Below are 27,297 nucleotides of genomic sequence, written 5' to 3'. Positions count from 1 at the left end.
TTTAAGCATGCCGCTTTGAATTCCCATATCTATATTCATAGGTGGGCTTTTCCGAAGTGAAATATGTTATGAGTGTCAAAATATCTGGTCATAGGTGCAGCTCAGCTTACTATTGTTGAATTTTGCAGAGATATTCTTTGAATGCATGAAATATTTTGATAACTTGATAACTTTTCACCACTGTAAGAAGGATAATTTGTTCAACAATACAGGACGAAGGGATGAAATATATCATAATATCATCGAATCGTGTGTCATTGTTCGATAATGAACAAATTTGAAGCGTATCACAGTGGTGTAGACCACAAACCCATTCCCAATCCGACCCCACATCATCTCAACATCTAAGATTTTATCTTCCGATTCCTAGCAACTCACAAAAAATAGCGTGGCCATTCCCCCCAGAGATAACTGACCGTACCGTGTCACTCCTCGAAAACCCATTGACTCGTGTAGACACCAAGATCGGATTGGCTCAATATGCTTCAGTGAACCGCAACTGACAGCCGGTTATCGAGAGCGAAGCTGGGCAAAAATCCAAGTCAAGAGAGGAACCCCATTGAATCTAGAAGAATTTGAAAGATTGACAAAGGATCCCCGACGCCAATCATATATTGGGGATATCGAATTGATCGTGGAGCTCGAGCCTTACTATGATGCTCCCAGAGCCCACTTCGAGACAGAATCTGAGCATGAGCGTAATAATCAGATCTCTTCTGAAGCAATTCACTCAGTCCTCCAAATTCTTGCTAAATGGAGATTCTTGCAAAATATCTCGCTCTTCTTCAAAATTCAGCCCCCCTAGTGATCTGCCTGCTACTCCAAAAAGACTGAGGCGAATAAAGGCCGCTCGTGCCGAGCGGACTACAGATATCTGAACCGCAGATTTGAGAAAGATTTACCTTCGACTTGATGTATTCAAGAGCTAGGTCGCACCGATAAGCATTATGCATACACTCAAAGAAGAGGTATTAGCTGACATATGACAAATTGAGGCGATTTCATGCACGCATTTGGTCTGGAGATTTTCTAATCTCTATATACTCAAGTTGCTGTTGAATGACACTTGCAAGCTCGGTAAGGGTTTAACAAAAGGCAACCACCACGATATGTTCTATTTACAGTCAAATTATCTATTTTTCACTACATAGCAGGCTCATTTTGCCAGTTTAGTATTGTTGTTTTTAAGATTTCGCTGCTCATTTCCATCTTTTACCGTCCAGCATAAGAAATTTACAATTTCCTTTTAATTATGGGCCACCTATGAATCACAACTTCTCCCCAGATGATATCACAGACGAAGGGGTGGATCCTCTCAACTTGAAACTACATAAGTTCTCTCGGGAATTAGAAACTCTCGGTATCGATGGAATGACATTTGGAAATGAACTTTTCTGGCCACCGAAAACAAACGATATCCCGCCATCGTGGCTTAATCTGAAAATCATCAGCATAGATTACATGTCTACAACCCCGTCCGGAGAATGGCTCTTTATCGACCGTCCTGGTCACGATGAGGACGACTAATATGAGTCCATCCACATGATGAATGGCCGGAATACATGAGAATACCATCCGAAGATTTCAGCAGCCGGCCCTTCCCAGAAGTCAGTGTGCCGGGCCGCTTCAACGAGCTATATATGGCTGTGGGCCGGGCAGCATTGTGTATGCCCAAATTACAGGACCTGCGTACGGATACAGAATCGGGAACAGTCCATCATCGGTTTAGATATTCCACCGAAGGCGAGGTATGCGCAACATGCTCTGACCGTCTCGGATTCCAGCCCGAACAAAGGGTTCTGGACCTGTGGAAGCAAGTGCCTTCTGAACATACCGGTCGATCTCTCACAGTCAAATCAACCGATAACTGAGAAGGGGCCTACCATTATATCACCGGTTGTCGTTAGGGAATGTTTGAATGTCAATATTATTGTGTTTCAGCTGTTTTCATTTTAGGGTTTTGCCTTCCTAATTTTGTTAAGGTATGTCTCCAAGTAGTTAGTTATCACACACTCACTATCTTAGTTTTAGCTTAGCTTCTCTTCATTATCATCATCATCATTGCGTATCCATCTGCTTTTCCCACCTTCATTAGGTTATAAGCCCTTGTTTTACCTATTTGAGTTAGACTGTCATCTTTTCATTGTCAACACCCTTCCTTTACGCCATACGGCCTACAGGAGAGAGGGCGAGAAACAGATTATTCAGATTATCAGATCATCTACAATCTGATCAATTTTATCAAATTATCCACAATTTGATCGGTTCAATACCGGATCTAAATCGAATCAATACACCAGTCACAAAGCAAAAGAACCACTACGTAATACCAGTATCTTTTTATAGTTCGTAAGACACAAATATCTATAATAAGAAGACTAGACTATCGAGAAGATTCTCCACGTAAACGCAATAAACAGCACAAACAAAGTAACATCTTGACTGGCAAAGTGTCAACTTCTCTGTTCTGCATCTCGCAGTTGCTCTACTGCAGTTTTCCTCTCTTTCTCGGTGCCCACTTGGAAGAGCGAACTTTATTCGGAGACTCAATGAAGTTTAGCGCTTCCGAGCAGGGCTTCAATTTATAGTGATATATAATCGCCCATGAACTTTCCTTTCGACATCCCTTCTGTCCTTTCTTGCCTTCTTGATATATTTCCTACCTCTCTTAGAATATCCATTCATTTAAGTCTCGGTTTCTTATTGAGTCAAAACCCTGATGGGGAACATTTCAGGACCGCGCGAGACTACTCCGGAAACCCAACCAACTCAGGGGGTTTACTTCTCGAGAGAAACCATTACCAGAATAATTCATTCCCTCGTGCCCGGATACAGAGTTGTGGGTATTGATTCTCTGGAACATGGCAAATCATTCAACAATCGCATCTACTTTCTGAATATATTTGTTCCCGACGATCTGGACTTATTTGGTCTGAACAGCGGAACTGTTAATGATTTGGTTTTGAAGCTTAATGAAAAGTTCTTTGATTAGACAAAAAGCGAAAATAAGGTCTCCTGCTTGGCACTTCTTGAGTATCTTGTGCCCGAAATTCCATCACCAAGGGTGCTTGCCTGGTCTGACAGCAAGGATTTCATTGTGCACAAGCTGACCGTCACGGGGCCTTTAGCAACCAAGAAATTTGATGTTAATTACAAAGCCGACGGGCAAATTCAAGGCTGGATTCTAATGACTCGACTTTCTGGGGTTCCTTTGTCGACTGTAAATCTTGATACAGATAAGCTCAAGATCGTTGGCGAGCAGTTAGCGGATATAGTCTACCGCTGAAGACAGTCACTCCCTGCTTGGGCAAGTGCTAGAAATCTGGAATATGGGTTTCCTCATAGAAAGAGACAAGATTCAAACTCATTAGTAGTTGCTGCCTTGTACATTGCATCTTCATCAAGCATGCCTGGTTTTGGTATCAAGTATTTTGAGCCTATTATAAGCCTGCTCCAGTACTACCGAGTGAGACTTGAGACACAGCTCCAAAAGCTTCAGGAACTCGATATCTTTGCCGGAAACAAATATCTAATCCATCCACTCAGAGACTTTATCGCTATGCAATTGCCGAAGGTAGAAATAAGCAATGAGAAAAATCTATTCTTGTTCACACACTACGATCTCTCTCCGCGCAATGTCTTGATATCTACAGATCAAGCAAAGATTACTGGCATCATTGATTTTGAATTTTCTGGATTTTTCCCTGAGTTGGATGAATTTGTCAATGATTCGGCAGCGAATGAAGGCGACTGGCCCGATACCGTTTATAAAGTGTACTTGGGTAGGCTTGAGACCTGCGGAATGAATACTCCAAGGAACGGCATCAAAGATCAACTTTGGAGAGAGGCAACGTTACTTTCTCGATTGGAAAACAACATAGCACCCTGGTGGCTTGAGAATGTGGCACCAGAGAACAGGGGCCAACACTCAGAAGATCTCCGGAAGTCAAAAGAAATAGTTTTGGAAACAATTCAGCTATTAGGTGCTAGCGTTTGAAGTCTCTTTAATCAGAACCCTATCCCATGGGTGTGGCTCAAATTGAGCGATACGAGCCATTCTACAGTAGATAGGCAGGGTTTCTGGTTTTGTCTAAATACTACCCAAAACTGGCCATTTTTTGGATCCAACTGCTAGCCAATATCTCTCTTGATACGATACTATCAAAATTTCACCACTTGTTAGAACTTGATGGAGTCATCCATTGTCCACCTTTTCTGTCCAATCGGCGTGACGGCGTTTGAGGTCCAAATCGCTCTCATCCTGACCACATATATACCATCTCTGTATTCACACAGGTCTAATGTACAGAAGATGGTGTCTTTGGGTTTGGCAATCATTTTGCTATAGTCTTCAAGCGATTGCAAAATGTGTATTGCAATAAACCCGTAGTCCTGTTGAGAGAGTTCTGGATATGTATCATTGGATGTTATCCATGGAAGCATGAACTTGGTACTAAGATGTTCAAATGGGTCGGCGAGCATGTTCCATATATTGGCGAGTAGATAATAGTGGCTTGTTCTACTACTGAAATTCAAGTAGCCAGCGAAAATTGCAGCTAGCTTGACTACTAGAGAATGCTTTGCGACAATTTCACAAATATCCTCACGTGCTTCGAGACCGCCACTTTTTTTAACCAGATGCAGTTCACATTTCGCGTTCGCAAGCCAATCGCTAGGCTCATCTTTCAACTTTTGCAAATTATCTGATAGATAGTCTGTCTCCGTATAGTCGGTGCCATCGCAGCAGTATGAGCTCGCACCGCTAGAGGAACATTTACCACCGCCGTTCGATGTTAGCCAAATTTGACCCTCGGGACAGTCGTTCCAGCAACGGTTGTCGGTGACGGGGTGCTCCAGGTCACTGCCATTGTGCCACTCACAGTTTACCAATTCCTTGTTCTTTTTCAAGTATCACAACAGAGGTCGCGACCCTAAAGCTAGTCTTTCTCGTCACCGGGGAGACTTTGGCCCAATATTATTTAACGCAAACTCAGGTGAAGGGGGTCAGTGCAGTGGTCGCTCAACAGAGTATAATTTTGGACCCCCGTCTATTTACATTCTCATCCTGTCTATTGCGCACACCTCCTAGTCATTCGAGTCGCGCGACACTAAGACGGCATTTATCCTATTCTCACCGGAACTGCACCCACCGCACTACTGACTGTGTTTTAGCCACACGCCGGCAGGTCAGGAGTACGGTGGGTGACCACATGTGAATCCCTGCTGTTTTATGTTTTTGTTTTCGAATTCTTTTTTTCAAAAGACAAAAATACTGGCATATAATAATAATAATGCCCATACTTCAGATTGAAGTAGGCATAAAACACCGCTATATTAGTAATCGCACGTGATTTAGGGTATCACTAGTACCACTCTATTTTTACTCTCTAAAGTCTATTTCCCGATAGAAGTTTGTTATCATAACCTTAATTACATGGCTTGGCACTTCTCTGTACAAGCATTGGAACAGCAGCATCGTGTCGGAAATACTGCTAAATAAATTATCGGGTGCACCAATCGGATATCAACAGGTCTGAGATGCTAAGTTACTATTTTAAGTACGCTACGTACCAATGTAAGTTAGTAGCAAATGATACTTCATTTAGGGCTCTATAAAACTTTATTGATCCTCTCATTTTGCTGTCTTATGCCCACAAACCCGCCCACTCCCAAGTAACTCAAACCCAGCCCAATTCACTTCGCAACTTCCTCTCTTTCAGCAACATTCCACCCCCAAATCACCCCCTATTGGCCCAAGACGGAACCTTTGGCTCCCACGGGTCAAACTTTTCATTATTCCTCGCATCCCAGGGCATCCACTTATCCAACTTCTCGCCCAACTTATTCAAATCACTATGCGCGCTGCCCCACTCATTGTTCAACAACTTCCGGTTGAAATCGCAAGGCATCTTCTCTAGCGAAACAAGCGGCGCCCGCCACCACCTCCCCATATTGTTCTCAATCTCATCGTCCTTGGCCTCCGCTTTCCGCAGCGAGTGCGTACCGCCCGATCCCAGGTGATACACGATCTTGGCGTGCGTTCCCTCGAACCGGACCGTGGACGAGTGGTGCGTCGTATAGTCGCCGTGCGCGGACCAACTGACGAAAAACACCTGGTCGTTGAGCGTCCAGACAATCACATGCTCCCAGTCGTGCCTATGCGCGTTTCCGGGACCCTGGTCGACCTCAAAATAGTATCCATACAAGTACGCGCACCATCCGTGGTTGCACCGCTCGCGGACGTACGTCTGGCTGTGCTCGAGGCGGTCCTTGTCACGGCAGCCAAAAGGGATGTAGGGACCGTGTGTGGAGCGAACTCCAAACTCGCTCTCAGCATCCGTCGCATTCGCAGCGAAGACAACTTGCTCGTCGTCGGCGCCAGCAACTCGCGGAATCCCTGGTCCCGTACCTGGCGGACGCGGTGGAGCGAGGTTTGGGCCGATGCCGGCGTTAACTCTATAGTCTGTGCCGATGGCTGCGGTCTGGTAGCAGCTGTCCTTGTCGAAGTCGAGTACGGGCTGGAATTTAATGGCGCCGTCGCTGGCTGTGTCACCGAAGGGTGTGAGGATTTCTGCTAGGCTGGTTCCTAGCAGGAGTGGGAGGAGGAGGTGTAGATTTGAAAATTGAAAAGCGAGCATTATGGTAATTGCCCTTTCGATGAAAGGGAGTCAGGATTGTCTCTGCTCAAGGATAGGACGATCGATTCCGGAGCCGTCCTCGGTCTTTTCATATATCCTTTGCATTGTGGCATGTCAAGAAAAAAAAAAAGAGCACACTATCGCACTTCGCAGCTGAACCACATTTTTTCCTACCGTGCTTTGAATGAGGGATAGCATTGCCTCACCTGAATCTTCGGGCGCGTCTCAATGCATAGATGAGGATCCGAGCGCAGTCGTATCGTGCGACGCCATAAACACTTGACTAATATAAGCAGGGTGATACTGTAACATCCCCGTCGTGGATACATCCATGGCAAAACGTCGTTCTGTACATCAAATCGTTCTAATCCTCTTCTCGACTCACCGATCCCCACTAAGACCGTCGACTCGCCATTTACTCGACAGTGATCTTTCAGCCCTAGCGACGTGGCCGGCCTCAATCCCGTCGGCTATTTTACCCGTTCTGCATAAGGGCCTTAGATCAGCAGAGATAATCGCAGAGTGGCTTTTCTTTGCCCGGCCAAGGGTCCAACCAGAAGTGGTTGAGACCGCGCGATTGGTTTCAGCTGCCATTTCCCCGGACGGATTTTCAGGCCTATATGCTTCTTGGACCTCCACGTCCCAGCCGCGTCGGCGATCCCGCTGCGCACTTCGCACTCGGGCTACCAGTGTCCAAACAAGAATGGCATGATCTTGCAGCAATCAAACATTGTGCTGAGAAAGTCGGTGTATACTCCGATACAACAGCCCATAATGGCTTACAGAGGACGCTGAAGAAAAACGAGATTTGAACAATTTGGGCGTATGCAACGTCTTTGCTTGATCCTCTGGTCAAAATATACGCTCTTAGTCGCTTGGCATTCACTGCTCCATCGGTATCCCGTCTCTCATCTCTGCACCGCCGCTGGTCGATGTATGTTAAAGAGAAGCCGAGCCCTCTTCGTACGGCAAATCCATCGCTCAATATTTTTGACTCTATCAAATCTCAAAATGGCCACCTTCAAGCCCAGCGACATCCTCCTCCTCCTCATCTCAACAATCTTCTCCCTCCTCCAACTATCCTCCGCCCAACGAACCCCAAACGAAAACCTCGTCCTAGCCGACTGCGGCATCGGCCTCGGCGTCAACGGCGGCTCCACCTCCCGGGAAATGATCTACTACCCGGGCGACGTCTGGACTGGACAAGGCCTCCAAACCAACAGACCAACAATGATGGTCAACGTCCCCTGGACGGGAGCGTATCCCTGGGGGCAGCAGGGCGGCGTGTCGGCGCGTATGCCCAATGGCGACGTATTTACCGTGCACATCAACACGAACATCAAGGACCCTATGGCGGCGGGCGACGCGTGGCATTTGTTTGAGATGAATTTCCCGCTCAAGTGCTATTCGTATCATTATATGTGGGTGTATAAGCTTGATGATGGGAAGTGGTGCGAGAGTGCGTATGTGTGTAACCATCGAGGGACGCCCACGCCGCATCTGAAGTCTGCTCCGGCTCCGGGGCCGGCGCCTGCGCCGAATCCTCGTCCGCCTCCGATTTGCGATGTGTTGAATAACTGATATGTTGTGAGTGCCCGAGACGGAAGTGCAGAGCTGGCTGAGGTTGGTGGCTGTAGTTATTTGTGGAATGCGGTGTGAGGGGGGTGTTTTTGGGCCGTTTCATCTGTCTTCTCGGAAATTTGTGTCACGGGATATTTGAAGTATACAACATCCCAAGCACTCGATATCGATCCGAAGCCTAAACCCTTTCGAAGCATCTGCATATAGAGGTCCACCCGAACCCTAATATATATAAGATTATATATATGTTCAGGATTCTTGAAAAACTCAAGAATCAGTCTGTATATCAATCTATTCTACCTGATTTCTATTATCCGATATTCTTGCCTAGTCACAGGTAGACCTGTGCAATACCCATGGGCGGGGGTATGGGGCGTCAGAAAGTTGTGTGCAGTCGTCAAAAGTGGGTCTGATTTGCCCATACTTAAAACCACTCACCGTTTTGCAGTGAGGCCCACTGCACCAGGTCCCTTGGGATAGAGTGATCCTGGTGTACGAACTGTTTGAAGATACGGTAGTTTTAGCTACTGTATGTTTTGAAAAAGGCGGCCCCTTGCGCAAAAAGAGATGCATAAAGAATGTACTACTGTATGTACAGTAATTAACCTTGCTCCTCGAACGCATAGAGCCAATCATCTCGGGAGCCTTGCTTAATTGCGCAGCTATTGAGAATTGAGTTTGACCTGGCAGACCATAGCAATGTGTTCAATTTCATCCATCTCCCCCTTCGCAATGTGCCCCAGTAAGTGTATAAATTGGAGAATATAAGTAGTCTTACTATGGCCCCAGATGGAGTCGTTCCTGAAAATTTGCAAGACTTCAATACCACCGCTTACAGCACTTTCCATTATCAATAGACAAGATCTAGGGAGATTACACGTGGCAGTCTCCGCTAATCGTCCTTTGGCGGAATAGATTTCCGTTACCTACATCGTTTCCTTCTCAAGCGAAAATCCATTCAGTCTATGACCTAAAATACCCAATTTTAGTGCGAATATAATTACATCGACGTCACTTATGGCACCACTCGCGCGAATCTTAAAGATTCACCCAGTGGTCTCGAGTCTTGTATTCTCCGTTGCGCTCTTTTCAACAAGACCTACATCCCTCCTTTCGAAGTTGGCGTTGATTACTATCAGCGGGCCATTTCTCGCGCTGATTTTGTTTCCAACTTTTCTCATTCTGTCATTTTCAACAGCTTCCATGGAGTCATTACGAATTTTTCTCTGTGTTTGGGGGCTGGCTGAGACTGCCCTTATAGGATTGGTTTTTTGCTCACCTATCAGTCGATAGAACTTGAAATCTTCTATCCTATGTGCAAGAGCTTCGAACAAAAAATGAGAAGGCAAGAAAAAAAAAATCACTGGTACGTTGTGCTGTGAGCTCAGCATATATATCATTTGATCTCTGCTGTATTTCCAGGGACCATCATTTATTTATATTCCAATGAAAAGGTTTTCAAAGATCATCAAAATTTAAATTCAATAATTGTATATACAATGAATGTACCTAAAATTCCAAGGGTCGTAGCTTACAATGTCTTGAATATCTCGTTGAATGATATTTCGTACTATTCCAACAAATTTCAGAGCCATATAGAACAGTATCACCTTATAATAAATGATAAACTTGAATCTAACAAATGGAGAAGAAGTAGGCATACTGTGTAGTTGGTCAACATATGGAGCTAGAGCATTTCTGTATCTTCATCTCGCCGGGCCACCGCGAAAAGACACTGCTGGTGAACAATCAAAGTATTTTCCTTGTAAGATTCAACAGATTTTTTCCTGCTTGGATTATGCTGCATTGAACAAAGGCTTTGCTTCTTCAACCGAGAGAAGCTTGCAATACCCCTCGTGCAACAGGTTCTCGCGGATTAATCCAGTGAAAAGAAAAAAGAAAAATGAAAAGGGAGACAAGTAATGAAAATGCGATCAATAGCCGGAGGCAGGATTTCCGTTTTTGCTGTTAGGCCTGGATCAAGCCAGCATCTGTGTAGGTAATTACCCAGTCATCTAATCGTGAGCATCTGCAAGTAATATTGATAGACCTGTGAAAATCTATGGCACAGTCAGAATTCACACTTTTACACACATGAATGTTCTGATACATTTTGCATCCAAATTTGCCCTTCAGTTGACATGCAGAGTCTTGCAGATACAATTTTTCCAGAAACTATAACAACAATACTGTCAATTTTGATTTTATAAATTCAAATAAAAATCAATTAAAACTCATAGAAATTATTATAAAATTTGTAAGATAATTACGGTAAATTAATATCAAATGGGTTTTTAATCAGAAAATATTATACCTGGAAACAAATTTTGTTGTTTTTTTTTTTTTGCAGAAAAAATAATTGATCGAATTTATACAATTTCAATTATATTTGATAATTGAAACAGTATCTATATAAATACAAAATACAGTTTCAGCAATATATTTTAAATAAAATACAAAAAAAAAAAAGAATTCGATCACAAAAAGAACAGAAATCGAGAAAAATACTAGCAATATTTCCAGAACCAGGATTTCTGCTAGAATCTGTACTACTATTTTCTGTTCTATTATTATTTCTGATTTGATCTCTAGTACAATCTCGATTTTTTGTACAGTTTACAGTATCTCCAGTATTACTGGAGAAATCAACAACAGCTGAAACTGGAACAGTAGCTGGAACTGGAGCAGCTGGAATAGAAGCAGTGGCAGAAACCGGGCTAGCTGTCACAGGGTCTGAAATATACAATACCCCAAACACTCGATATCGATCCGAAATCTATATTCTTTCGAAACATCTGTATATAGAGATCCACCAGAGCACTAATATATATAAGGTCACATATATATTCAGGATTCTTGAGCTTTTCAAGAATCAGTCTGTGTATCAATCTATCCTACCTGATTCCTACCATCCGATACCCTTGCCTAGTCACAGGTCTCTAGCCTGACAACTTAGTAACGGTTACTGTCACAGGAAAATCCTGTGTCAAATATACCTGTGCGCTACCTATACCTTATATATATGTAGTTTGGGAATATCGAAGCTCGAGCTTCGATATTGTGGTCTCTTTTGGCCGAGTGGTAATCTATAAACCCAAACAATAGAACCTACCCGTTACAGCTACAGAAGCAGTACAAACTCTTTCGTTACTGGAAAGAACAGATGATCAGATTCGCTCGGGATGTTTCGCAGACAGTCTACTGCAGTGGAATAGACTCGATAAATTCGAGGAGATTTGGAATGACAGATCTATTCGTGAGTACACAACTTTATGATATCAAATTAGCTTTTCCCTCCACATGAAAATGTATATCTTGCATCACTCACATATCATCTAGATTTCTCAAACGTCAACAGAGTTGGCTCGTTCCCTTTCGAAGGTCTAGATGACTATGTCATTACAAAAACCTTTCATGCAAATCATCTTTCTAGCAAAAAATATTTACAGTTTTAACAAATTAGGGTTAGATCATATAACCACTACAGAAGATACCAGGATCTAGAAATCAAGCTAGGTATAGATTAGAAATAAACTTAGAGTTTGTTAACTTCTCAGAGAAATCGTACGCCAGAAGCCAAGCGCAGTAAGGGTAGGGGGGGCTAATTCTGCCCATGCTTAAGGAATCCTGACCGCCCAGCAGTCAGGCTCACTGATCCAACCATTTTATATTTAGGGGAAGGGAGAGATGCCGCAACCATAGGCGATTTTTCAAGCCCGAGCATAAATCCATCAACAGAGCCGCGTCGCTGAGAACTCCCACTGAGAACACTTGAATCCAATACGAAAGATTCGAATGCGATTTTCGGAAATCTCATCTTTCTTGCTCTCACATCATGCTGAAAGCTTTGTACCTCGAGGCGGATGGCCATGTTGTCTCCCGGAAATATCAGATGCATCTAAGGTACAATGCAGCGCAAATGGCTCAACTTACCCCCGATCAAATGGTAGTTTGGAATGAGGCCTTTCCTGTATATGGGGCTGTCAGCAAAAAGCAATACAACTTCACAGTCGTAACTTCTTATGCAGCTATTTAACTAGTTTTAAGACTAGTGATATAAGTTTCAATGATCAGGTCCCCAGCTACCTGTGCTTTTTGGATATGATACATCTATCTGATGACTTTTATGTATTTTAGTAAAGATGAATATTCTATGGAGATCTTTAGGTACATGTAGTCAAGTTTCAAGGACACATGGAGGTCAACAAATGATGCAACAAAGGGGGCAAGTTTTAACTGGCTGTTACCGACAGTAGAGCAGTAGAAACAATCGTTTTCGCCGCGAAAGACGGCACCAGTATAGTTTTAGGGTCTTCTATACATACTTGACGAGGCAAAAGGCATGTGATCGTCTCCATCCCTGTCATCAGAAGCGTGCGGGTTTCAACACAGGAATTATTAATCGCCATCCCTGGCTTCCTTGAGCCAAGCGAAGCGCTTGCTTTAAAACCAACTCTCGCTCTGGTACTTCACATTCTTTCCCCATCACCACCACAATCTCATTGCGGCTCTCGCACACCCAGAACAAATGGAAAAAATATGGATCAAGATAGTTTCGACATACTCACCCGGAACAATCGAGGTGACGGGTACTTTGTTGACGCAGCTTACAACATATTTGTTGCTGGCGCTGGTCTTCATGCCTCTGGACTTCTCGAGACTTTTTATCCTCCGAGATTACCAATTAAGATCCACGCGCAAACCGCTTGATTTTTATATCTGGCGCAAATTTGTAATATCCGCATTGCAAAACCAACTCATTGTTGCCCTCCTCCATTATGTACTACTTCTGATACTACGTCGACTCGATTTCATAACATCACTTTGTCGAATCACGGCAGAGACTCCCTCGTTAGGCGAAGTCGTTGCAGATGTCGTTATTTGTACCTTCAGCCGCGAGGTTCTCTTCTACTATTTACACCGTTTCCTACATCATCCACTCATCTACCACTACTTCCACAAGACACACCACCAGTTTACGCCACCCGTGGCCTTGGCAGGTCAGCATTTCCATCCGGTGGACTATTTCTTGACTGGTACCCTGCCTGTCATCATCCCCGCCTTTTTAATGAGGATTCATGTAGTTACCATGTGGCTAAATATTATTCTCGTTTCCACCGAATCGTTCGTGGTCCATTGCGGATACGACTTCTACGGAATACTTGATCTGAAGCCAAAGTCGCATGATTTGCATCACAAGCATAGCAATGTGAACTTCGGGGTGATGGGGATAATGGACTATATTCATGGGACAAGATTTGTGGAGAAGACTCGGAGCCAACTGCAAAAATAAACTACAAAAAAGAAATCCACTTCACAGTGTATTTCGCATTTCGCATCCCAATTCTGTGATATTGGTTCCAATTCACAGCGCTCAAGCTTGTTCTCTGCCGTGTATCATTTAGATTATCTGTCGGTCCCGATCCATCTGAACCCCCGACGCTAAGCAAAGTACCATCTAGCCTTGAATATATTAGCGGGACTTTATTGTCCGCAATATCTCGGCTTGAGCAAAAATAAAACTGGTCCTGTGATTAAAAGGAGCAGGTCATCTGCAATGCACTACAAGGGAGTGATATGGATGTGAAGAATGCGGCCAGGCCAGGGTCAGTCCAAAACCAATGGAGACCCCAGACGAACCAGGCGGCTGACAAGATGCTCTCGGCGACCCAAACAATGGAAAGCAGAAAATTATGTCCTCCTAGTGACAGGGAAATCTTCCACCGGGTAGGGGCCTTGAGATACACCGTGGCGATCGGCTGGAGACTGAACGAGATGAAGACCTTTGCCGCAGGAAGGGCCCTTTGAACAGTGACGTAGGATGCGACCGCATGTACGACACCGGTAAGTCCAAAAATAGTCCAGAGATATGATACCTGGGACGGATTTGGGGGCAAGATCCATTCAGCCATAAAGTAAAATGGGCGTTGGAGAATGTCATGCCACCAATTGCCCCAAAGGCCTGTAATAACACGTCAGTCAGATAATATCAGTACAGAACATACAGAAATAAGTGACTACCTTGAAAGCTTCTTTCGAACGGGTTGAAAGCACCGAAGATTGGCGGCCACATCCATATATCTGCAGTAGTCCCAAGTGTATCCGTGGAGGCGCTGACTGCGACCAGGCCCCAAAACGCCTGCATGCCACCGAGGAAGAATCGGGCGCTAATAATATTGATTAAACATTCCAGGGATGTTTGGAGAACTTGCTTCACTGGGTAATTGGCAGGTGCGCCAATTAGCGTGTCTGCGATAGCATCAACCATACGGCTGGCTCGCCCAGGGACGAAGATGATCTTGTATAGATCGAACCATAGATATGCCAGCACTATCCATTGCACCTGGACCCAGAGGAACTGACGGGGGTTTGGAGTTGGAATGCCCCTTGTATTCAACGGTCGAGAACCCCCCGCGTCCGTCCAGAATGCGGCATCCCGAGGGGAGATATCGGATAGGGCCATGGCTCCAACCGATTCCACGAGAATTGGATACCAAATCCAGGGCCCACACGATGCGGCTCACAGTGTAAGGTGGGGGCATAGGTTCCCAGTAGTATAATTGGCCAATTTTCTGAAGTCGCTTCAAGGAAGGCGGGTTGGTGACAAAGAATATTTCAACGAAACGCATAGCATGAACGATTGACATAAGCCCGATCATGTAGTTGAAAAAATGGCTCGCGGTAGGAAATAACATCACCCCGAAGATGTGAAGAATGGTGAGAACAGAGAACCCATGCCGAATGCGAGCAGAGCTGGCAACGTATTCGTAAAAGAAGAGGCCAATGATTCCAGTCACGAAAGGCGCACCAAGAACCACCAATGGAAAGATGAAGTTCAAAAATATGGCGGTCATACTGCTCACCAAGGAACGAAGCCATCTAAAGAGTCGTGGGGTGGTGATTCACACCCCGAACACGTCGCTTTCAACCTTGTGCTCGATATCGACACTTGTCATTTTTAAATATTTTCAAGGGCTGCCTTGCAGATACGAAATACGCCGAGGTCGATCAAGAAGAAAGAGTGGGCCTTAGCGTTTCCTAGCCTAAACCTAGTCTTGGAGACGTGCACTCTAAGGCTTCACACTCTAAACGCGAGGAATGATTCAGCTAAGACAACCACAACACACTTCAGATTCAAATTGTTTGAGGCTGTTCAAAGAAGGGCAATTTATCTCATGGAGGGGCAAATATCAAGTAGATCGTTTTCAAACTCAAGTTTGGACGGTTATTCTTAGGCCACCAAAATACCACATAGTACCAAGCTTCAACGCTACTACGCTCACAAAGTATCCGTTGCTAACCCTGTGGAAGCGCTGTTGAAGAAATATGTGAGAAACTTATCTTCTAATTGATTGTTAGTAGAATCAGGGTTAGTACCTAGGTACAATAATATCAGATAGTTGAATTTGAGCCGAGGCCTGTTTCGATGATATTGTTTCAAGTTGCTTGCAGTAACTTGTGTCAGATCGACTTCATACAGGTAATGACGCACCTTGAAAGAAAATAGGGCTATCCAAGCTGGCAATTGTAGAGTCAATGCAGGCAATTCCGTTGTGATTCAGGGGTAATTTGAGCTGACTCCGGTGCTTGGCTTACCGCCAAACAAGAGGCGTACGGAATGTACGGAGTGCACCCAAATTCTCATGATCTCATGATATCATGAGACCAATCAGACGCATGAGCCTCGGTCAGGTAGATTAGTCAATATGCGAGTTATTCCTAAAAATGTGTTTAGACCAGGTATTTTTTGGAGGTAAGGGTGCATCTTACCCGAAAGTTACAAACAACAGGCAAAGAAGCAAAATAGCATTGATCGATGAGAAAAAAGTACCGCATTTTTCGGAGCGCCTCAATTTTGGGGATATATTTACGATTTATAGGGCTTTCTGGATCATAGGGGAAGCTCTTACGCTTAATCCCCAGGAACTTATTGATATGATGTACTGGGGACGAAGTATCTAGTGAGTCCGCTGTTGAGTGGGTCTCCGTGCCAGAATGGCTTTTATTGACATGTCACATCTCGAGGACGCCGCATTTACCTGGTTGCTTGTACCGAAAGTATGCAAAATAAAATAGCTGCAAAATCATCTAGTCTCAACTAGTAAAAAGAAAAACAAATTTCAAGATCGACAGTGTGCCAATTCCCAATTGTCTTGGCGTTGATATCGATAAATATGCCAACTGATCCTATCCTGGCCGAGCATATCGAAGTAGGCGTAAATGTTAAACCAAGAAACCCAAAACCGGTGCCACTATCGAAGAAAATGTCTTGAATTGTTGAGGGGTGTTCGGGTTGCCGACTGGCTCGTACGCGGCAAATGTCGCGTCCCAAGCTGCCTTGTGCTTGGCAGTAATTTGATGCATCGGTCCTGCAAAATCAGGAGGCATAAGGTGTTCCAATGAGACCATATAGTCGTCCGCTTCCCGGTACAATGCCTGCATGAAGATCGGAACCGTGAAGCCAGCGCCGGCCTGGTTCAACTTAGGGGCCTAGCACCAAGAAGACATTAGCATGGTGTAGCGTGGTTACGATGCTTTGGGATCCAAAGACAAACCTTTTCCTTGTATGTTTGGAATAATTGAACACTGAGATCGTTGGCAGAATCAATACTGTGAAATATCGTATCCGCATCCTCCCTTGTGAATTTCGTATCGGTGGGGACCTGAGCATTAGCGGTCCTCAAGGTGCTCCAAGTATTATAGAATCCCTGGGCAAGGGGGGCAGATGCCACGAAGCCACCTTTGTAGCGATCAATATCCTTTTCGTTCGAGCGGAGTGAGTCGGTGATATCAGAGATTTTGCCGAGAACATCATTGGCTTGGTCTGAGAGTGCCAGGGAGGATGCAGTTGACAGACAAACTAGCGCAAGTGAATATCTCAGGAATCGCATGTTGAGGACGAAGATAATGATGTGGAAAAAGAAAGCAGCGAAGATTATAGCTAAAGGACAGCGGTCTTCAAGTTGAAGTTATCTTCGAAAGTTTGGATATTTATCTGTAGTTCAATTTGGAAGTCAGCTCAATCACATTGAAGTTTTCATGACAAAAATTGCGGCTGATTAGCATACCGTGTAAAAAGACCTATCTGGGCTTGAAAATGGAAAAGGCCAGCTCTTCGCGTAAATGTGGCCAGTTTCGTTTACGCACTCATATGATTTACTGAAACCTTAGAATAAGGAATAAGTTGGAACAGAAGGAAGGCTAGCTTCTGGGTGTCAAATAAGATACAATTTCCCGACTAGGATCAAATTCAAGTTTGGAAGTATGATACTACTAGATCGACCAGAGAAAAGCCATGAATGTACCTAATATGTAAGGGTGCCCAGATTGCTGGCTGAATTTGGAAACGGCATGCAGACCAAGACTTTTTATGTGGGTACTAGTATGTAACTAGGTGTTTATGGAACAGAATCCACTGAATTTGAAGTTTGTGGCATGTAAACTCCAAGCCCTTGTACTAACCATTTATGTGTCAGTGAAATATTGGATTATACCTCAGTGTTAGCCTGCAAGGGGAAAATACCCGGGGCATACCCTTATTTCATTTCAATGTTCATATGCAGTGTACATGCAGGATTATTTCTAGTACTAGTGGTGTCACACGAGGCAAGGGTGAATCATGGCCTTGTTCACCCAGGCACAATGGAGATTGAGGCGATGTAGCTGGATTCGTAGCTTTGACAGTTCAACTGAGATCACTACTCCCTACGCCTTTATTTTTCTTTTTGCAGAGAGGGGTTTAGGGTTTTGCCTTAATACAGAACGCTTAATCTTTACAAATCTAGAGAGAGCCGAATTCTGATGGCAATATCGACAGGCATAACTGGTACTCAATTTGCGAGATGACGGAGATAAAGATTGAGACCGCTCTTGAGGGCGCAGTGGTTTCTGAAAATGGTGCGGTTGACTCGAAGAATGGCACAGCGCCCTCTGCTCAAGACACCCGACCACCCGAAGATGCAGACAAAGGTTCAACATCTTATTGCGTTCCTTTTCCTATCGCTATTGTCGGAATGGCAATGAAGCTTCCCGGAGGTGTCACCAGTGCCGAATCATTCTGGGAGATGCTTATTAACAAGCAGGATGGCCACTGCGAGGTACCAGACACACGATACAACGTTGACGCATTTTACAGTCCCTCTGTGCCTGGCACTGTAAAAACTCGACATGGATACTTCCTCAAGGACAACATAGCCCAGATCGATCGATCATTTTTCAACATGACAACAACCGAAGCAGGAAAGCTAGATCCGCAGCAGCGACTATTGCTAGAAGTCGTATGGGAATGCATGGAGAGTGGCGGACAGAGTAACTGGCGTGGAAAGAATGTCGGATGCTTCGTTGGTGTATTTGGCGAGGACTGGCTAGAAGTGTCGACAAAGGACACGCAATGTATCGATAGGTTTCATGCTATGAGCACAGGAGACTTTGCGATTGCCAACCGGATATCGTATGAATATGACCTCAAGGGTCCAAGGTGAATAGTCCGTTGAATATAACCCTAGGCCCTTGTATTCTAATGGAACCGTGAATAGTATTACCTATCGGACAGCCTGTTCATCTTCTATGGTGGGGCTACATGAGGCCTGCCAGGCATTGTACAGTGGTGAATGTGATTCAGCCGTTGTTGGCGGGTCGAACCTCATTCTGGCACCGACCATGACGACTTCAATTTCCGACAACATGGTCTTATCACCTAGTGGGTTATGCCGTACTTTTGACGCCAATGCCGATGGCTACGGTAGAGGGGAAGCAATCAATGCCATCTTTATAAAGCCTCTAGCAGATGCTCTCCGGGAGGGTGATCCTATTCGCGCCGTCATACGATCTACCGCTACCAACTGCGATGGGAGGACACCGACCATAACAACCCCAGGGTCTGAAGCCCAGGAACGTCTCATCCGACACGCATATCAAAAGGCTGGGATTGATAACTTATCACAAACCGCCCTCTTTGAATGTCATGGCACTGGAACAATTGCAGGTGATACCGCGGAGACAAGCGTTGTTGGCAGGATTTTCCAAAAGGACGGTGTTTATATCAGCGCGGTATGTATGTTGGGAAACTGATGGAGGTCTTTTTTGGGACCATGCTAATGGCATTGAAGGTGAAACCTAATGTTGGCCACTCGGAGGGTGCGTCCGGTTTGACGAGCATCATCAAGGCTGCCTTAGTGCTGGAAAAGGGGGTCATCCCACCTAATGCCCATTTTTTAAACCCAAATCCAAAAAGTGCGTGATTCCAAGCACCATAAACAAGAAATATTTTGCTGACATTCGGGCACGCCAGTTCCATTTGAAGAAGGAAAATTGACGGTGCCTGTAGAGCCGATGGAGTGGCCAGAAGGGAAGGCTAAACGAGTAAGCGTGAACAGTTTCGGAATCGGAGGGACAAATGTCCATGTGAGTTATTGAATCCAAATAGATGTAATTTTTATGACGATGCTTACATCTCACAGGCCATTTTGGACTCTTTCCCATCCGCGAATTCCGCGTCACCTGGTGATGTACCCTGCTCAGGGAATCCACGGCTATTGGTAGTTTCTACAAAGAACGCCAAATCATTAGAAGAGAGAGTGAATAACATAAAGCAATATTTGGCTCATAGTTCTGTCAATGTCGACGATCTGGCGTATACTCTAGGCACCAGAAGGGACCATATGAAGCATCGAGCATTCGCAATTATCGACCAGGACGGTACAGTATCGGACTTTGAAAAGTCCCGGGCAACCAAATCGGGTATTGCGTTTGTTTTTAGCGGCCAAGGTGCACAGTGGGCAGGCATGGGAAGAGAATTGTTATCAACATCTCGAAGCTTTTGCAGAAGTATTTGGACAATGGACCAAGCTCTGAAACGGTTGACGAGCCCCCCAGAGTGGAATTTACACGGTAATTTCCTATCAGCTACCATCCCAGAACTTCCGCACTCTAACAATAGCTTTAGATGAGCTTCTGAGAGAAGATGATTCGACCAGGATTTCGGAACCTGAATTTTGTCAGCCGATCTGCACAGCAATCCAAATCGCACTGACTGATATTCTCCGGGCCTGGGGTATTCATCCAGATTCTGCCATTGGCCATTCAAGTGGAGAGATTGCCGCTGCTTATGCTTCTGGCGCAATCAATGCTCAAGTGGCTATCTCCTTGTCGTACTACCGAGGCCAAGCTATGAAGTTCACAACACAGCGTGGTGGGATGGCTGCTATTGGAATGTCCCCCAAGCGGGCTAGCAAATACTTAAGAGATGGAATCGCAGTGGCGTGTGAGAACAGTCCGCAAAGCGTCACACTTTCTGGGGATGAAGATATTCTGGCAGAAGTGCTTGAAAAGATTGAAGCAGATGAGCCAGATACGTTTTGCAGACGACTCGAAGTCTCTGTTGCGTATCACTCAGGTAAGTTTATCAGTTTTCAATAGGAAACCAATCTTAACAACTCGATAGACAGTATGCAAAAGCCTGGAGCTATATATGAGCGCGACATCATGCCAGTCATATCCCACAGCAGTACGATGACGCCACTCTATTCGACGGTGACAGGAGCCGTTATACGTGTTCCTTCTACTCTCGATGCAGCATACTGGCGAAACAACCTGCAGCTACCAGTTCTTTTCAATGATGCCGTCCAGACTCTAATAAAAGACACCGGCGGGACGAACATATTCGTAGAGATTGGGCCACATTCAGCCTTGTCAAGCCCACTCCGTCAGATCTTGCGCTTGCACGACTCCGACCAAACATCAAAATACATACCTACCATGATTCGAAACCATCCACAGCAGAGAGGCCTGCTAATGGCAGCCGGTCGACTTTATTCTAACGGTTATCCAGTTCAATTGTCGGCTATCAACGACACATTTGGAAAGGTTCTGACGGATCTACCGTCTTACCCTTGGCTGCACGATGAAGATTTGTGGACTGAGACTCGACTCGCTCGACAGTGGAGAATGTGCCGAGAGCCTCAGCACGAGCTTCTGGGCTCCCGATGTCTAGAATCTGCTGACATCGAACCCTCATGGAGAAAAATTCTCTATGTAGACCGTGTACCATGGCTGTTGGATCATGTCATGGGCGAAGATGTGATATTCCCGTGTGTTGGATACATCGCCATGGCTGGTGAAGCAATTCGACAGATTACGGGGTCAGAAAACTACAGAATCCGTAACCTGCTCATGAAGACCCCCCCTAGTGTTGAAGGGGTCGGAACCAGCTGAAATACTCACCAGTCTTCGTCCAGTGAGGCTGACAGATGCGGATGACTCAGTCTGGTTTGAGATTACCATCATGGCATACCAGAATGAATCATGGAAAAAGCATTGTGTTGGACAGGCAAGGGCTGGTACCAGTGGCTACCATCTTCCCCTTGAAAACAAGACGTATCCGCGTTCCCTTCCTTCCAAGGCATGGTATGGGGCGTTGAAGAAGCGTGGGTTCGCATTTGGACCCGCGTTTCAACGTCTGGAAACCATCTCTGCCAGTCCCTCCAGTTGTCATGCGGTTGCCTCTATTCGTTGCCATCCCGATAACAATGAGAATCACTGCGATCGATATACACTTCATCCGACAAGTATAGATCAAGCTCTCCAGCTACTTGGAGTTGCGGCGGTTCGTGGTATCTGCCGTCAGATTACGACGTTTAGTGTTCCTATATCAATTGAAAGCATTGATATCTGCCCCGGGGACGGTCTCATGTCCTTACATGCCTTTTGCAACTCATCCGCCCAGTCAATCACTGGTGACGTGAGTATGGTTTCAGAGGATGGTGTTGTCCTATCAATAAACAATGCAACGCTCGTTTCTGTTGACGATCATGATTCTGCCACCAACAAAGTATCAATGATTACCAAATTATCTTGGAAGCCGCATATTGATTTAATCAACCCTCCGGACCAAATCATTTCTGAAACAATACCCGAACATCTTGCGAAGTTTCTTGAAAACTTCACGCATTCGTTGATTCTGGATACTGCAGTCAAGATCCACTGTTTGCAACCATGTAGTCCTCATCTGAAAAGTTATCAAGGTTGGATCAGTTCTCAGTCCAATGATCTGCTGCCCCTGCCAGCCAGGAGCAATGTGAAATGTCTGGACTCATTATGTAAAGATGACTCTTTCGACGAATCCATGGAAGAGCTGGAGCAAAACATACCTGAGCTCCATGTACTCTGCAGCAAAGCACGAAATATCTCCAATCTATCGGTTGACTTAATGGAGGGGAAAATTCGGCCCGAGGACGTCGCAAACGAAAAGGATATGTTAACAGCACTGTCTGATTTCCTGTACACGTGCGCTGGCAGCAGAGTTTTTTTTCGCCTACTTGGTCACTCAAACCCAACCATACGAGTCCTTGTAGTTGGTATAGGCAACGGATTTGCAATATCCCAGGCCCTTACTGACCTCACGTCAGAAAACGGGATCCCAATGTACGAAAAATTTACTGTCACTGATACATCAGCTGACAACATCTCCCGGGAAAGAGAGAGACATGAGTCGGCAAAGAATGTCGAATTTACCCTGCTGGAAATCAGCAGGGATCCCGTGGAGCAGGGCTTGGAGCCTGAGAGCTATGATTTAATCATCGCCTCAGAGGCATTTGATACAGACAGCCACGCCTCTTCTGTGTTCAAGAATATCTATTCTCTTCTTGCCCCGGGCGGCCGTATCCTCTACCAAGGGTCTTGGGCGGCCACTCCCCTGGTCACATATGTCATGGCTATTTACCCGACATGGTGGGAGCAACAGGGGCACGATCTCAAGAGGTCTGTTGTCTCTCGGCAGGATTGGCAGAAAATACTTCAGGAAGCTGACCTTTCGGATGCTGCTGAATTGACGAGTCATTCGTCGCCTTATCATCTCGACACTACAATTGTGTCGAGACCTCGCACCGCCTCCCCTCATCGTGGTCGTGTGATCCTTTTGTACCTGTCGAAAATCATGGACTGGGCCCGGTGGGTGGAAGGTTGTCTAATTCAGGCCGGCTACACTGTGACATGGGTAGCTCTGGGAGAGCGGTTGCCCCTGGCGGAAGATGTCATATCTCTGGTTGACCTTGAAGGCCCATTCTTTGCTGACATGTCTGAGAACAAATTGGCTCAAATACAACTATTCGCTAGCCAGATGACGCACTCCAGGGTTTTGTGGGTTACTGATAGCTCACAAATGGAATGCAAAGACCCTCAGTTTGCGTTGGCGCTGGGGTTCGCGCGAACGATGAGACACGAGATAATGCCGGATTTTGCCACTCTCGAAATGGACCAATACGATGCCGCTGGTGTTGTCTCCCTTCTTCGCACGTTGCAGCACATACAAGGAGAAGGAATTTACCCCCGGCTTGACCCAGACCGCGAGTTTGCGGTACACAAAGGAGTCATCCATGTTAGTCGAGCCCATTGGACTCCAGTTCAAGAGGCACTGGCTGCTGTGAAGCCTTTAGACGACTATGTAAAAGTCCTGGATATTGGCACATACGGATTGTTGAGCTCACTTGCGTGGCGTGGACAAGATTCACGCGATTTGGAAGACGATGAGGTCGAGGTGGAAGTCAAATACTGCTCGTTGAACTTCAGGGTAGGCATTCTTAGAAGATTGCTTTCCATATTCCTTGATTTGCTTACTGAACGTGTCATATTAGGATATAATGGTTGCCATGGGTGTTGTTGGGGACAAAACCGAATTTGGCCTCGAGGGCAGCGGGTTCATTCGCCGAGTTGGTTCCTCGGTCAAACACCTCCAGGTTGACCAGGCGGTTGTTATAGTGACAGATGGACTTCTATGTACTCGCAAGATTGTTCCTGCTCACTGCTGCTCACCCCTAGTGCCTGGCCTTTCATTGGCCGATGCAGCAACAGTACCAAGCGTATTCACCACAGCCATCTATTCGCTTATCGAAATTTGTAGGCTTCAGGAAGGACAGTCCGTACTGATACACTCTGCATGTGGCGGAGTTGGTCTTGCAGCAATTCAAGTATGTCAGGTACTGGGTGCTAAGGTATGTTGAGCTCTTTAGGACAACTTCCAACATAGGTCACACGCTGAACCAAACAGATTTTTGCTACCGTTGGAAGCGAAACTAAGGCTCAATATCTCGTGGAAAGCTTTGGAATCTCTCGAGACCGTATTTTTGATTCCAGGAGCACATCCTTCTTTCACGGGGTGATGGAGCAGACTGGCCATCGGGGGGTAGATATCGTTCTCAATTCCCTATCTGGAGAGCTACTACACACTTCCTGGAAATGTGTCGCCAAACGTGGGAAAATGATCGAACTTGGAAAGCGCGACATGTTAGGCCATGCCCAGTTGGACATGAAATTATTCACTGGGAACCGATCCTTCATCGGTGTCGACCTAAAGCAGCTCCTCGAGGACGAGCCTGAGTCACGCAGGTATGCAATCCCCCAGAGGAATCATGAAATTTAAGACTAATCAAAACTCCAACTTCGTTTAGTTTGATTCAGCAGGGCATGGAATATATCACACAGGGTAAACTCAAGCCCATCCGGCCAGTTACCTTCTTTGAAGCAGTCGATATTCAGCAGGCTTTTGGACACATGCAAATGGGAAATCATATGGGAAAGGTTGTGATCAAAATGCCCGAGAATTCTACGTTACTTCCAGTCACTGGTAATATGTCGTTCTTCAAACTTCCCCCAGATGTGACTTTCCTCCTTGTTGGTGGTCTCGGAGGCCTGGGTCGCGCGGTGGCTACGTGGATGGTGGAAAAAGGTGCTCGAAACTTCGTTTTCCTGAGTCGATCAGCTGGGAGAAGCCGGGACTCGATTTCATTTATTGAGGAGCTCGAGAGTCAGAATTGCGCAGTGACTGCGGTTAGTGGAAGTGTGGACGACATGCATGACGTACAGCGGGCAGTCTCGGTCTGCAAGAACCGGATCGCGGGAGTGATACAAATGTCAATGGTACTCAAAGTAAGTCAAACGCCCTCAACAGGACCTTTCATGAGCTAATTACGGTACACAGGACCAACTTCTGTCCAAATTGACACACGATACTTGGATATCGACACTGGCCCCCAAAGTCCAAGGCACAATGAACTTGCATAATGCCTTGCTTGGTAGCAAGCTCGACTTCTTTGTCTGCTTTAGCTCTATCGCCGGCCTCTGTGGAAATACTGGCCAGTCAAGCTATGCAGCAGCCAGTTCATTCCTGGATGCCTTCGTTAAGTACCGTCAAATGAATGGTCTTGTGGCAAGTGTGATTGATGTTGGACTGATTGACGATGTCGGATTCGCGTACGAGCATATGCCCAAGGTCATACAGCGTGCGTACTCCGCATCAATGCAAACCATTGGGGAGGGCGATTTGCTCCAGGCCTTGGAGCTGGCCATGAGTCAGCAAGGGCAGTTTGCAAGCGGCCTCGGAACCACCAGGTCTCTGTCCGATCCTGGAGTAGTGCCCCCTTGGGACCAGGATGCTCGATACAGCCTCTGGGGAAGAGTTGTCTCAGTTGAAGAACAGAGCACAGCAACACTACATGGAGATTTCAAGGATTTGGTCGAGAAGATTCAAAGAGACCCTCAAATATTGGATGATCCGGCTACGGAAAGCCAAATCATCAAGGTACTCGGCAGGGAGATCGGATCACACCTTTCCAATACTAATGATATGAATGATGATGAGATCTACAACATGGTGATAGAATCCCTGGTCATGATCGAGATTAGAAGCTGGTTTCGGCGCCACCTGAAGCTGGAGGTATCATTGCTAGACATCTCGAACGCATCAACTATTGGAGGTCTTGGAAAGGTTACAGTGAACGCTCTCCGCGTCAAATATCAGGCCGGTGATGCGGAAATGAAGGAGAGCAAAGGTCCTCCGACTAAATCTGATGATCTGTATCTGGGAGATTTGGTCCTCGGTCGAGATTTCCGTCCAATTGCTGGCCCGGTGCCGGAATGGCACTCCGAGACGGAAGGCCATATACTCTTGACAGGTGCCACGGGATTCTTGGGCGCATTTCTGCTCTCTATGCTGGTAGCATTGCCTAAAGTTCACACCGTCACTTGTTTGATCCGAGCTGCCGATAGTACAACGGCAATGGGTCGATTGGATGCGACATTCAAGAAATTCAATCTTTCAATCGACTTCCAACACAAGATTAGGGCAGCTCCTGGTGATGTTTCTCAGCGATATCTCGGCCTGGAGACCACAGAGTTCGCCTATTTGGCCGAAAAGTGCAGCTCCGTTTTTCATCTAGGAGCTGTAGTCAACTATACCTTACCTTACTCTGCCCAGCGTGAGGTGAATGTGATGGGTCTGGTCCATGTTCTAAGCTTCGCTAATACTCATCGTCTGAAGTCCGTCCATTACTTTTCTGGACTGGCGGCGTACGGTCCCGTTGGCTTTCTGGGCGGACAAGACTATATCCCCGAAAACCAAAGACCAGTGGCTGCCCAGAGGCAGTTACGGCATCAACAGGGTTACCCCCTCACAAAGTTTGTTGCCGAAAGTATTTGCTGGGATGTTATCGCAAACGGCTTCCCTCTCAGCATTTATCGACCTGGCTTCGTCCTGGGGCACAGTGTAACTGGCGTGAGAAACCCAGATGATGCTGTGAATAGATTTATGTCCACTTGCATCCGTTTGGGCACATTTCCCCACCCCCCCCCAACCAGCGCAACTTCTTTGTTCCTATCGACTTTGTGTGTTCATCCGCTGTCCATATCTCTCTGTCGAACAAGAATATCGGCCAAGCATATAACCTCATCCACCCGGATCAAGGTCAAAACATCAGCCTTTCAAGCACATTCAACATCCTCAGTCAACTTGCCCCACAGCCTCTGCGCAGTGTTACGTTTTCCCAGTGGCTGGAGCTAGTATCAGACACAAAATTTCATGCTCTGAGCCATATTGCTCCAATTATAGCACAAAGATCGTCTGAGGGCTCCATTTGGTGGGACAGCGAAAATGATGACATGGTTGTGTATGGCACTGAGAATTTGCACAGAGCTCTAGAGAACCGCCCCGACATTTTGCAGTGCCCAAGTATGACTGATCTGCTGGAACTTTACTTCAAGGGATGGTCACAATAGTCAGAGGCCGACCTTTGGCCAACTCACACTGGGG

At 45.8% G+C, this 27,297-nt stretch overlaps 11 protein-coding genes across 11 annotated transcripts; 8 read left to right on the top strand and 3 right to left on the bottom strand.

Annotated features, from left to right (window-relative positions):
* Window positions 1–947: 947 nt before the first annotated feature.
* N7469_011094 (uncharacterized protein) lies at window positions 948–1,527 on the top strand (the record flags this gene model as incomplete). The annotated part of the gene is made up of 3 exons (XM_056649999.1): window positions 948–968; window positions 996–1,077; window positions 1,190–1,527. The coding sequence occupies 3 exons, from the start codon at window positions 948–950 to the stop codon at window positions 1,525–1,527; spliced, it is 441 nt and encodes a 146-aa protein (XP_056495063.1).
* A 113-nt stretch (window positions 1,528–1,640) lies between these two features.
* N7469_011093 (uncharacterized protein) lies at window positions 1,641–1,871 on the top strand (the record flags this gene model as incomplete). The annotated part of the gene is made up of 1 exon (XM_056649998.1): window positions 1,641–1,871. One exon carries the CDS (start codon window positions 1,641–1,643, stop codon window positions 1,869–1,871), a length of 231 nt encoding a protein of 76 aa, XP_056495062.1.
* Window positions 1,872–3,406: 1,535 nt separating this feature from the next.
* Window positions 3,407–3,997, top strand: N7469_011092 (uncharacterized protein; the record flags this gene model as incomplete). Its single annotated transcript, XM_056649997.1, has 1 exon — window positions 3,407–3,997. One exon carries the CDS (start codon window positions 3,407–3,409, stop codon window positions 3,995–3,997), a length of 591 nt encoding a protein of 196 aa, XP_056495061.1.
* Window positions 3,998–5,738: 1,741 nt separating this feature from the next.
* N7469_011091 (NPP1 family protein) lies at window positions 5,739–6,638 on the bottom strand (the record flags this gene model as incomplete). The annotated part of the gene is made up of 1 exon (XM_056649996.1): window positions 5,739–6,638. The coding sequence occupies one exon, from the start codon at window positions 6,636–6,638 to the stop codon at window positions 5,739–5,741; it is 900 nt and encodes a 299-aa protein (XP_056495060.1).
* Window positions 6,639–7,258: 620 nt separating this feature from the next.
* On the top strand, window positions 7,259–7,450 carry N7469_011090 (uncharacterized protein; the record flags this gene model as incomplete). The annotated part of the gene is made up of 1 exon (XM_056649995.1): window positions 7,259–7,450. The coding sequence occupies one exon, from the start codon at window positions 7,259–7,261 to the stop codon at window positions 7,448–7,450; it is 192 nt and encodes a 63-aa protein (XP_056495059.1).
* A 199-nt stretch (window positions 7,451–7,649) lies between these two features.
* Window positions 7,650–8,219, top strand: N7469_011089 (uncharacterized protein; the record flags this gene model as incomplete). Its single annotated transcript, XM_056649994.1, has 1 exon — window positions 7,650–8,219. The coding sequence occupies one exon, from the start codon at window positions 7,650–7,652 to the stop codon at window positions 8,217–8,219; it is 570 nt and encodes a 189-aa protein (XP_056495058.1).
* Window positions 8,220–12,054: 3,835 nt separating this feature from the next.
* On the top strand, window positions 12,055–12,255 carry N7469_011088 (uncharacterized protein; the record flags this gene model as incomplete). Its single annotated transcript, XM_056649993.1, has 1 exon — window positions 12,055–12,255. One exon carries the CDS (start codon window positions 12,055–12,057, stop codon window positions 12,253–12,255), a length of 201 nt encoding a protein of 66 aa, XP_056495057.1.
* Window positions 12,256–13,753: 1,498 nt separating this feature from the next.
* On the bottom strand, window positions 13,754–14,682 carry N7469_011087 (uncharacterized protein; the record flags this gene model as incomplete). The annotated part of the gene is made up of 2 exons (XM_056649992.1): window positions 13,754–14,181; window positions 14,241–14,682. The coding sequence occupies 2 exons, from the start codon at window positions 14,680–14,682 to the stop codon at window positions 13,754–13,756; spliced, it is 870 nt and encodes a 289-aa protein (XP_056495056.1).
* A 208-nt stretch (window positions 14,683–14,890) lies between these two features.
* Window positions 14,891–15,181, top strand: N7469_011086 (uncharacterized protein; the record flags this gene model as incomplete). The annotated part of the gene is made up of 2 exons (XM_056649991.1): window positions 14,891–14,900; window positions 14,925–15,181. The coding sequence occupies 2 exons, from the start codon at window positions 14,891–14,893 to the stop codon at window positions 15,179–15,181; spliced, it is 267 nt and encodes an 88-aa protein (XP_056495055.1).
* A 1,261-nt stretch (window positions 15,182–16,442) lies between these two features.
* On the bottom strand, window positions 16,443–17,110 carry N7469_011085 (uncharacterized protein; the record flags this gene model as incomplete). Its single annotated transcript, XM_056649990.1, has 2 exons — window positions 16,443–16,709; window positions 16,775–17,110. The coding sequence occupies 2 exons, from the start codon at window positions 17,108–17,110 to the stop codon at window positions 16,443–16,445; spliced, it is 603 nt and encodes a 200-aa protein (XP_056495054.1).
* A 951-nt stretch (window positions 17,111–18,061) lies between these two features.
* N7469_011084 (uncharacterized protein) lies at window positions 18,062–27,263 on the top strand (the record flags this gene model as incomplete). Its single annotated transcript, XM_056649989.1, has 13 exons — window positions 18,062–18,696; window positions 18,755–19,268; window positions 19,328–19,451; window positions 19,510–19,622; window positions 19,679–20,108; window positions 20,164–20,613; window positions 20,662–21,358; window positions 21,444–23,784; window positions 23,849–24,205; window positions 24,262–24,599; window positions 24,662–25,139; window positions 25,192–26,754; window positions 26,793–27,263. The coding sequence occupies 13 exons, from the start codon at window positions 18,062–18,064 to the stop codon at window positions 27,261–27,263; spliced, it is 8,511 nt and encodes a 2,836-aa protein (XP_056495053.1).
* Window positions 27,264–27,297: the final 34 nt, after the last annotated feature.

This window comes from Penicillium citrinum, assembly GCF_028827155.1.
Source record: "Penicillium citrinum strain IBT 23319 chromosome Unknown utg000010l:1.0-1229701.0:1.0-1230130.0, whole genome shotgun sequence".
Lineage (NCBI taxonomy): Eukaryota > Fungi > Ascomycota > Eurotiomycetes > Eurotiales > Aspergillaceae > Penicillium > Penicillium citrinum.
This window is presented reverse-complemented; position numbering and strand designations above follow the sequence as displayed.